The sequence below is a fragment of the Syzygium oleosum genome, unplaced genomic scaffold, assembly GCF_021117445.2.
Source record: "Syzygium oleosum isolate NSW1041296 unplaced genomic scaffold, Sole_v2.1 Sole_v2.08, whole genome shotgun sequence".
Classification (NCBI taxonomy): domain Eukaryota; kingdom Viridiplantae; phylum Streptophyta; class Magnoliopsida; order Myrtales; family Myrtaceae; genus Syzygium; species Syzygium oleosum.
This window is the reverse complement of record NW_026607492.1, coordinates 7,031,202-7,042,257: the sequence shown is the minus strand read 5'-3', so window position 1 is coordinate 7,042,257 and position 11,056 is coordinate 7,031,202. Positions and strand designations below refer to the sequence as shown.

General features: G+C 46.1%; 1 protein-coding gene and 1 long non-coding RNA gene across 6 annotated transcripts; one reads left to right on the top strand and one right to left on the bottom strand.

Annotated features, from left to right (window-relative positions):
- Positions 1–677: 677 nt before the first annotated feature.
- LOC115686257 (zinc finger protein GAI-ASSOCIATED FACTOR 1-like) lies at positions 678–4,282 on the bottom strand. Of its 5 annotated transcripts, none has more exons than XM_056313730.1 (5): positions 3,323–4,282; positions 2,775–3,171; positions 2,465–2,634; positions 2,372–2,434; positions 678–1,879 (listed from the first exon to the last, which is right to left on the bottom strand). In XM_056313730.1, exons 1-5 carry the CDS (start codon positions 3,456–3,458, stop codon positions 1,104–1,106), a joined length of 1,542 nt encoding a protein of 513 aa, XP_056169705.1. In that variant the 5' UTR covers positions 3,459–4,282; the 3' UTR covers positions 678–1,103. The 5 variants fall into 5 exon arrangements, with proteins under 5 accessions (XP_056169705.1, XP_056169706.1, XP_056169707.1 ...); XM_056313731.1 differs by having other exon boundaries at positions 2,372–2,461; positions 2,492–2,634; XM_056313732.1 differs by having other exon boundaries at positions 2,378–2,461; positions 2,492–2,634; positions 3,323–3,602.
- Positions 2,318–3,290, top strand: LOC130138741 (uncharacterized). Its single transcript, XR_008817054.1, has 2 exons — positions 2,318–2,434; positions 2,465–3,290. It is a non-coding gene; the product is annotated as an uncharacterized LOC130138741 (long non-coding RNA).
- Positions 4,283–11,056: the final 6,774 nt, after the last annotated feature.

Below are 11,056 nucleotides of genomic sequence, written 5' to 3'. Positions count from 1 at the left end.
CCCGTTTGTGACTTCATTTGTTTCCGTTTCTTTTCTATATACATGCTATTTACTTCAGCTTGGAAAGCGACCCTTGTCAATGGGAATAATGCCAGACCAAGTCTTTGGCATCTTCTTGAACTACTTGGGTTTTGTATTGATCACATTACTCCAAAGTCCCCCAACGAAAGCATGAGAACAACAAAATTTTGTCTTTGTTGATCAGGAACCTGGTCCAGCTCCAAGGGTTTCCTTTGACAAACCATGGCGTGGAGATTGATGAGAACCACCCAGAAAAAGGGAAAACGTTGGAAAACTCAGCCGCTGTTTTTCATGGCAAAGACGTGATTTTTCGCTCGGTGCAAGAGCCGGGAGAGTGATGCCAATCTATCATGTGCCCATAGCAACAAGATCCTGAATGGTTCTTGAAAACATAAATGGGAAATCTGGGACAGATTTGAATAACCCTTTTGCTGCTTTTCATGAAACCATCATGATTTGCACCATCACAATCCGAGTAGAACTAGATTTCGGTCCGGATGGTGCTATGATCCACTTCACTTAAGCAATATCCTTTGCCTACACTATCCTAACAGAGTACAACATTGGCAAACCAATATCAAGATTGATGTCAACAAGGGGTGAGCGAAGTTTTCCGACCGATGCGAAGCACAGCCTAGTCAGTCCACACTCAGATATTCATGGCAAAATAACAAATCTTCACTATTTTTAAGGCTTCTTTACATTGAACAACAAATGAAATGGCAAAACTAATACATCTGAGATGTATTACTCCAAGACGATTAATGTAGCTACCCATATTCAACTCACAGAGTTCTACGCTGCTGTTCTACCGCTAAAACTCGAGCAAACTTAAAACATCATTTGATCACATTTGATATAGCTCGTACCTCTAACAACACATCACAGATTCACATGGGAAAATAGAAGTCTCCCCAGATTCTAGTTTTAATGGAATCTTCCACATCAACAGTTTTCTTCCACCTTTTATCCAAGGAAAGCGTCTTCTCGATTGTTCTTAGGTGGCTTCTTGCGCAACATCAATTCTTTTAGTACACAATATGCACCAGCACATACTAATTCCCTGCGACTTCCCATTAAGTTCACGAGCTCTGTCCAATGTCCTTGCCGACAAAGTCTCCACTGCCGAATGATGCTGCCGCTGCTGCCATGTCAAGACCACCACCTATAGAGGTCATAAGACCCGAGAAACCACCACCCGGGTTGCCGCCAGCTGCCATCCCCAATCCGAGAAAATCTAAAGTAGGATGCTTCGGGCCAAACATGGTTGGAGTCCCCATCATCAGTTCCTTCAGACCTGAACTCCCATCACAAGGAAGCCCTAGCCCAAGTCCAGCAGCAACAGAGGCATTTTCGTGCTCCACATTACTGGTGTTCCACTGTAAGTTCTCTTGTTGCCCTGATGTGTTGGAGGAAGAGACAATCCCGAGCCCACGAAGCAGCGATGCATTGGTGGTTGCAGTTGCCCCCATCTGAGCAGCCTTCTGCAGAAGCGCAGTGGCTGAAAGAGCGGGCTGTGGAGCAGGAGCATATTGCCGACGCTCCTGCCCTGCACTGCCAAAAAGCGACGACCCGTGATTCGTGGAGAGGCAGAGGGAAATGGGTTCGACGGATGAGGCAGGCCCAAGGTCGACAGAGCAGTCGGGTGGTGCCACGGCACGAATCAAGTCAGTGTAAGGAGTACTCTGTTGCGGAGGCTGTAAGGTTGAGGACGGAGTTGAGGAAGCAAACAAGCCTGCTATGACACTAGTGCTTGTTTTGCCATTGCTGCTAGAGCTGGTGCTGCTGCTAGAGCTTCCTATCAAGCTGCTTGCCACTGGTGGCTCTTCAAGAATTTGGGATGGGTTCTCTAGCATCCCTACATTGAATCCGAAATCATTACGAACAGTCATACAATTTCTCATAGAGCTCAAAAGGCATATTGTCTATCAGAGAGCAAAAGCTAGAACTTTTTCATAAAGAAGAAAAGTAACTCTGCAGGCAAAAGCCAAACCAACTGTTATGCTTCTTTCCCTAATCCACTTCTCAATTCCACCTCTTTTGCTTTTGAATCTCTGTGGTTACTTTTGGATTTTCAGTCTAAAAGGGTCAGAGAGTAACTTTAAGCTAAGGGTTTCTTCTTGCTAAGCTTTTGCTGACTAACACCATTTTACAATTCGTGATACATAAAATACAGCTTAAGAGACTTCAAGAAACAACAAAGATCAGTAACAGACAAAGGAAGCTATCACGTCTAATCCAAGACCCAGCCTAGACAAAGATTTTCTTGTGCTCGTTCTAGACGAAAAACAACTACGTCAAGACAAAATTAAAGCCCAAAACACAGCGACAGCCAGGATTTAGTACTAACTTTTACCTGCTGCTTGATCAGCCAAAACTGTGGACAACATAGCAGCTGAGGACTGTATAGCTGGTGGAGCAGCTGCTTGAGGAGGAGGAGGAGGAGGAGGAGGATGATGAGGAGGAGGAGAGGCAGTTTTCTGGGCTTTCTGATCGGCCTCCGAGTTCGGCTTAATCGGAGCCGAGCCCTGACCCGGTCCCTGAGTCTGAGCCTTTGCGCTCTCCTCAGCTAAAGCATCACAGAACGCCCTGTGGGTGATGAAGCTATCCCTCCTTCAAAAACAAAACACCAAAAGGGGGAAGAACAATCCGCTTCAATTCACAAGCTCACAACAACCCAAGAAGGCTAACAACTGTTAACTTGGACCCAAAAAAAGAGAGACATTGCTTGGGGGAAAATTGCAGTCAAGAACCTTGAGAACAGAGTTCCACAGTCACATTTATACTCTCTGGTGCCACAGATTTTGGAATGGGCCTTCCAATCGGACTGCACGGCGTATTTCTTCGAGCACTTGTCGCATTTCCACTTCTTCTCGCCATGTTTCCTGCAGAAGTGCTTCTTTATCCCGGTCAGATCGCCGAGCGCTCGCGAGGGGTCGTGGTGGACGCAAGTGGGCTCAGGGCACACGTAAACCCTCTTCTTCACTTCCTTGCCTGATCTCTGCCTAAGCTTCCACGGCAGGTTGTGGCCTCTCCTGTGGAGCTGCAGGTTCTGGTCCCTCTGAAAACCCTTGTTGCAGATTTCGCACACGAACCTGTTGGTGGCTAATAGGGTCTTGGGAGACAGAGCTATCACCTCTGCATCTGGATCTGCAGGAACAAAGAAGAAACAAGAAAATTTCCAAATAAGAAATTGAAGACCCCGCACCCCCACCTTCACGAACAAGAAGAACAAGGAGGAGGAGGAGGAGGAGACGAAAAAAAAGAAACGGTGTGTTTGTGATCTTCGCAAGTTTATTACCGGGCATTCCAGGGAGACTCCTCTTTTTCTTGGTGGTGGAAGGCGGTGGCGGTGGTTGCGGAGGTGGCTGATTGCCAGAAGACGAGACACTTGCTTCACCTGAAGCCGTGGACGAATTGTCCAGGTCTGTAGGCATATCTAAGGAGGCTCTAGAAATTTTTTCTTCGGGTGCGTGTTGGGTGGCTTTTGGATTCAACCTAATGGACAAGAGAAGGGGCAAAATCTAAGTTCATTTATCTTGGAGGCAAATCCCCCAGCTCCCCCCCCACCCCACGCCAAAGAAAGAAAAGAAAAAAAAAACACACACACACACACACACTCAAGAAAAGGGCCAAAAGAAAGTTCCTATCTTTCTAGGGTTTCGGTCACAGCTTGCTGCAGCTCTCGCTAGCTCGCTCAGCTACCAGTCAATCCCCTGCTTTTTTTCCAATTTTCTTTTCGCTCCCCTCTTTTCCCCTTTCTACCTAACAGCTCTGATGAAGTCTCTGACCCAAAGAAGCTCGAAACACATTAACCCCAAAAAAAAAAAAAAAAAAAAACCCCCCCAATGATTAAACCCAGGACCGTGAAAAAAAGAGGAGGGAGATAAAGCTCTCTCGTCTCTCTTCTCTTTAGGCAGAGCTGATGAATCAATGATCACACCACCCACCAAACACAGAGTCCCCGGCCGCGCCCCCCCCTCCCAACTTCGATTCAACGATCAAGAAAAGGGCCGAACCACAACTAAACCCAGCAGCTCTCCTTTCGTTTCCACAGGCAGCTGATATTCTGGTTCTTTTATAACTCGTTTCCTGCGTTTCCAAGATCCGGGTGTGAACGGGGTTCGGGTTCAAGAAAGACCAGCGAGCGCGCGCGCGCGCGCGAGAGAGAGAGAGAGAGTTGTGTGCAAGTTTGGGACAAGGGGCAAGAAAAAGGACAGAGATCTTGCAAGTCATTGGTCCCCCAGCCAACTTCCCATGTCTCCCCCCCTTCCCCCCTCGCTATCTCCAAAAAGTCTCGCGAGCAGAAAACCTCTTTCCGAGCCGGGAGGAGGGGGGGGTTAATGAAAAGCAATCTCCCCTTTACAAAAAGGGTAGAAAGGCTCGAGCTGATGTTGGTTAATTTTAAGTTTTTTTTTAACCATGATTGGGGAAGACTTGTGGGGGGGGGGGGGGAAGACTTTGTCTGAATTTCAGACAGACAGACAGCAAAGAGAGATAAGGAACAGAGGAAGGGGGGGGAGGGAGGGAGGGGAGGGTTCGTCGCTTGCCTGTCGGGAGCGCTCACCACACCGCACCGGACGCCTTGTCCTATTCGGGGGACGTGTTTTGTCGTGTAGCGCGGTGTTTGGATTCGCGATGGGGGAAGGGAGGTTCACCTAATTTTATTTATTTATATATCTCGAACTGAAATTGCATATGGATTTCGATTTGGACCCCCTTCCCCACCAAAAGAAGAAAAAATATAAAGAATGTGGATTTACTTGTCGACGCTCTGAATTTTTCTGAAAGTTTAAGGAAATCTCGAATCAACGAAAAACGAGTCGAGTCGTGTGAATCGCGAGATTTAAATTGAGTAAAGAAAGTGAACCCGTGCGGACCTCAAACTTTCTCGATCCATAGTGGGGTCTGATTGATTGAAGGGTCAGCGAGACTCGTCACCTTTTCGAGTGTCATGGTGCTTACTGTATTTACTAGCCCAAAAAAAAAAACACATAATGCATTTCGAGAAACTCCACATAAGGTTTTTTTATATCTCGTACCCCCTATTTGGGGGCCGCGAAATTTCTTCGTCTTGACCCTCCATACCCCTGAACTAGATTCACCCCCCATCTGCTCGCATCGACCGATCTAATCGAGAGCAAAAACATCCAATGTCATCGTGGACGAATTTCGAGGAGATCTTAAGTTTCTAGATCTCAACCCGACCTTTCCTCGTCCTAACAGCTCGACTTATCCCGTAAATTTCTTCTTTCTTGCCCTTCAAGCAAAAACACAAGCATGGCCACCGTTTCTACCCCGTCAAAGGCAACGGATTGACTTTTCCGCCTCACGCCATCCATCCATCCATCCGAAAGCGCGAGGACTTGCGAATCGCTCCGGGTCAGATCGGATTCGCTTTCCAGAACCCCCCCACCCACCCCCATTTTCCAACACTTTTCTTGGTCGGACGACGAATGATGCTTTTTTTGGCGATGCCTCGGTGCGGCAAAAGCTGACGCACGTCGTCCAATTGGCCAAAGTCCCCGTACACTTTCGAAGGCAAAAAAACATAGCTTCATTGTATGTATAATTAGAGCATTTAGCGGGGGTCGAATTGGGAAAAGGTGGTGGTGGGGTGGGGGGGGCAATTCGTTCGTTCGCTTTCCATATGGGGGAAGCAGCTCGGCATGAGCAAGGAAACCGCACACGCTTACGTGGGGGCGGCCCGCCCGGCCGACACGTGCCGGCGCCTCGAAAATAGCCTCGCCTCGAAGCGGCCCCCCCGCCCCGCCCCCGGCCCCCGCTTCCCCCAAACATCAATGCGTCTGCACCGCTCTTGAAGGGGAAACGAAGAGGGATAAGGAACTGTGGGAACTTCCCAGGCTGCAATTGAAGAGATGGAGATTGGAGGGCGAGCTCGGTGCCTCTGTTTTGATCTTTAATGGGAAACGAGGGGCCATCTATCATCAGAAATTGGGAAGTGAAATCAACGAAATCAATGAAGAATCTGCAGTGGTGGTGATGGTATTTAATGAAGTGTGAGCTCTTCCAGTCGAGTAGGACCACCTTAACAGACTTCATTGGAACTCGGTTAAAACGGGAAAGTTGTTCATAAAGTCCCGAACCCATTTGCTCGGCACCATTTCGATCTTAAACTTTTCGATTTTGTCAATTTAATCCTTGATATTTTTGACGATTTGCTAATGTAGCTTTTCCGGCCAATTTCGACTGGAAAATCGCTGACATGAACGCCGGTTGTGTTTACGTGGCATGATTGACGGTGACGCGGACGATTCTTTTTATTTTTTTAATCTTTTTTTCCTTGCGGGTCGCCAAGGGCCTCGGTGATGGCCAACAACGTAAAAATTCTGAAAATTTAAACAAAAAAAAAGAAGTCGCGAAAATTGTTCACTATAGAGTCGGTCACCAACCGTTGCCACGCGGGATGACTCGCGCTGATTGTCTGGCAACCGGCGCTAACGAGACCACCATTATAGAAATTTTTAGTCAAAATTGGTCAAAATAACTACATTGGCCAATCATCAAAAAATTTAAAATTGAATTGGTCAAATTAAAAAATCAGGACTGAATTGTCACTGAACAATAGGTTAAAGACCTTTTGGACAATTTTCCCGAGTCAAAACAGCGCAATGACGCATTGCATGAGACTTTGTCACGAAAAATAACTAACGAAAGCATATCGTTTGGCATGTCTAAATGAGAAATTCTTTATTACGCTTTATAAAAGGGGAAATTCACTTTGATCGCGAAGCTTGGCAGTGGGGTCCTACATCTTGTCGACATGGAACGGCATCCATCGTCAGGGGGTCCAAGCCTCGAGAAAATATTGATTGAAAATCAATAGAGGAAATGCTCTCATTTTTGCATGCAAGAAGCATACATCCAATTGAAAATCTCTTTCGTTTGTCACGCATCCTACGAGCATCGTGGAGGGATCGGTGAAAGGGGGAGCCCAAGTCCGTGCGGATTAACGTATTCATTTGAATTTAGTCTCGGTATTCTAAGTTTCGAGAAATTACGAGCCAGAATTGAGATATGACTATCGAAACTAACCCTAGTGGTATACCTCTCGAGGATCTCTTGAGTAGGTTCAAGATGGACAGTAGGATTTTGATACTTTGGAATCAGTTGAGTATAAGATTAGTTTCTTTATTTGCTTTGGTGACATCCACGCACGTTGAATGAACTCTATATCTTGGACCTTACCTCCCGTACGTAGTATCTTCCTAAAAAGGCACAGGATACCTTGTCAAATATAATATGAATTTATCACTCATCTCCTTAGTTTCTAGTGATTTTTCAATCTATGTTCGATCTGCCACGTTCGTATACATGGAAACACTAGCTAACTAGTCGTCTCCAACCATCTCCCTGCCTCCTTACCATATTGCAGAGATAATGCAGCAGGAGGTATTCATGTTGATCGAATCGAAGAATTGCGCCTATGTGAACTGGGGATGCAACGAACGTGAGATAAATGAATCGGTAATTTTTCAGCAGCAGCTGTTACTGTCGTGGACCCGTACCTTAAATTGTGACGACTGGGCTTGATATCGCTCGGGACGCGCCTGTCTTTAATCCAAAAGGTTGCGAATGATAACTATTCTATTTCCATTTTTCAGTTTCAGAAACAGGTTTGAAACAAAAATCCGCTTGCTAACGCAATTTCATTTTTCTATTTTCTGGAACAAATTTTGATTACAGAAATAGGTTTGGAACAGAAATGAAAAGTACAAATTTTCTACTTTTCTATTTCTGAAACAAAAATGAGAAATAAAAATTTTTCTCATCGCTCGTCCTCGCTATTAGCCGGTCGCTCACCAACCGCCCACTTGCCGACCGCCGCCTCCCGTCATTCGCCGTCTCCCGCCACTGGCCGCATGCCCGCCGTCCATCGGCCACCGTCTCCCACCCTGCACGCCCTCCTCCCGCCGCTAACCGTCTTCCATCGCCGGCTACTGTGGGCTGCCGCTCGCCATCCACCAGCCACCGTCTCCCGCCGCCGCCGCTACCCGCCAATCGCCTCTCGCCACCACCGCTCGCTGCCGACCGCCTCCCGTCGCCGTCCACCGGCCACAGTCTCTCGCTGCCACATGCCCTCCTCCCGCCGCCTCCCGCCTCCCGCCGCCGGCCGCTATGGGCCGCCGCCTGCCGTCCGTCGGTCACCGTCTCCCGCCATCGCCTGCCGTCCATCGGTCACCATAATGTTTGATGGTAATGCATCGGCGTACATCCCTTTGTAAAACGACGATGGCGAATCGGGTTTCATTTTCCGATTTGTATTGCGCTATGCATGCTTAGATGGTAATGCATGTTTTGCGCGTTTGGAGAAGACAATAGGAGTGAGAAAACGTGGGGAAATGGTGTGGCAGTTGCTTGCGGGAGAAAGAAGAGTTCGAGGGAGTTTTACCACATGAAGATAGAGAGAGGAAATGGATGATTTGGTGTTTACAAATCGTATCGGCAGCTCGATCGATCGACTCGTGAATCGGGAGCCCGATCGGCCCGGACTATAAAAAAAAAAAGAATTACTGCACTGTAAAGATAGAGAGAAGTATCCATGGAAGTGCATTTTGATCACAATCTTCTGCACCGTGTCAAAGACCCAAAAAACAAAAGAAATGATGAGACCAGAGTAAATGGGAAACTACAGGGGAACCAATGCAAAACGTGCAATGGGGGTCGGTCCGTCCGTGCTCCAAAAAGGTAAGAAATCGCCATCTAAAAGTTCGGCGGTCCACGTGGGCATTGCCCGACATTTATCTCCCAAATTCAACGCACCGGTCCACCTGGAACATTAATCGACTTTTCGTGGCAATTTCTGTTTTTCCATTCTATCTTTTGGTTTTTGGCAATTGGTAATCTCGTGATATTATTCCAGTGCTTGATCAATTGGTATATTAGAGGTCGGGGGTGTGCTTTTTTTTTTTTGTGCATTTTTATGGAAAAAAAAAACAAAATGTTTTTACGGCGGGGCGATCGCGGTACCGTCGAAATGGAGGACGGCGATGAGAGCGCCGATCGAGCAGCGGCTCGTGCGGCACTTCCTCGATCTGGGGGCAGGGGGGGGCTGTTCCCGCCCGAGCAACTTCCGGGGGGGATACCGGCGGGAGTTCGGGACGCGAAGGAAACCTAATTTACGATACCTAAACCAAGTACTTAATTAGTCGCTAAGCCAAGGAAAGAGGAAAGAAAGGCTGGGGGGGTGAAGAAGGAAAGAGGATAAGATTTAGTGTGTGTGTGTGTGTGGGGTGGGGGTGGGGGTGGCGACCAAAAAGGCCGGCGAAGGGCCTTTTCAACGGGATCATCATCGCTTTGCATTGACTTGGAGCCAACCCCCCCTTCCCGTTCAAAGTCCCCATTATTTTAGGCACCATGTGGGCCCCCCCACCACCATTTGTTTAATTTTTTTTTTCGCCCTTGATCTTATTTAATTTCTAATTTTTATTTTTTTGTTCTTGGCCTCGAGCTTTCGGGACGGCTAGTGCAAATAGCGACTGGCGAGGCCTTAACAAAGACGACGGGGGCTCTCTATAGAAGCTTCGTCGTCGGCGGGGGCAGCATCACACGAATTCGAGTCGTGACCGTGCTCCTAAATTTTTTGAAATTTCGAGTAATACTTTTCTTGCGGAGGATTTTTTTGGATTGATGTGACTACCTTTGATGGTGCCTTTTCATTTAATTAAGAGGAGGTTTAATTAAATGGGCCCATTTTGGAATAATTAGCAGTGAGGCCCGGTCCATGAAGTTGAGGCCCAAGCACGTACAGAAATTTTGGTGCTCGCCGAAGGGCCCTCTAGCCTCGCGAGACTTCGCGGAGAGAATTCTAGGGCTTACCTTCGTGCTTGAAACATACGGTATGTGGTTTGATGACTAACTACATCGAGATTAATGACGAGATCGATTCGCCGGCGGCGAGATGTCGGCTTAGATGGCGAGAAAGTTTGCTCCTTTTCCTTTTCGTGGTCTTGAAAGTCCAGGACGCACCAGGTCGATGTGGAGGAGCACACCCTTTTAAAACAACGCACCAGATCGATGTGGGGTAAATGAAGCACATGAAAGCTGACCGGGACAACCATCTGACCCTTAAAGCCGGAAACAAGAAGAAACGATCCGTCGTTTTCGTGTACACTTTGTTGCCAAATCGATAATATCGGTTGCGATCTAGGATAAAGTATAATGTACAATATCTCTTGTGTGTAAAGTTGGAAAATTTGTATTTTTCGTTGCGTAAATTCATTACTTTTCTTATCAAGTTTTTATACTCTTGATTTTCTAATCAAGTAACTTCACGTACAAAAAATGTCTGACCAAGTCCTTCGGTCAAAAATCTAGCAGATATGACTGTCGGAGCGTAACGTGGATTAAACACTACTTATGTGGACACCCACCGTGGGTAAAGAATAGGCGAGAGAATAATAAAAATAAATTAAAAATCACTACATTATCCACGATCCACGGTTAGTGTCAGCAATATTTAATCCATTTCACACTCTAGTGTCCTTTACGGCCACGAGCTGAATTTGGTCGGATTTTCTGCTAAAAAGACTTGATTAGTCATTTATAGGCTACATTTTACCTATAAATATATTCCATTCAGCGATAAATTTTAGTTTTTCATTAATTTAGTTATAAAATCAAATATAACCTAAAGATCAATTTGGGCAGGCTTGGAAAATAAGTCGACATATGATGTCCGGTCGGCCTAAGCGAGACTCGAGCCCACCGATTCATTATCTTAATATGTGCAAACAATAATGACATTTGTAGGATTTCACAAAATCAAAAATTAATAAGAAATAATTAAATTACTAATTAATGGAGAGATTTGTTGATGCAATGTAAAGAAATTGTACACAAATGTGTGGGAAGAGAAAAAAATACTTAAATATCTAGAAATTTTTTTGGCAAGGCTCTTTATAATAAGAGATGAAAATTTTTTAAATGTGAAATACAAGAGAGATAAAAATGGATTATTTAATTATGCATTCGTGCATTGATAGAATAATTATTAAAATAAGCACTTTATGAT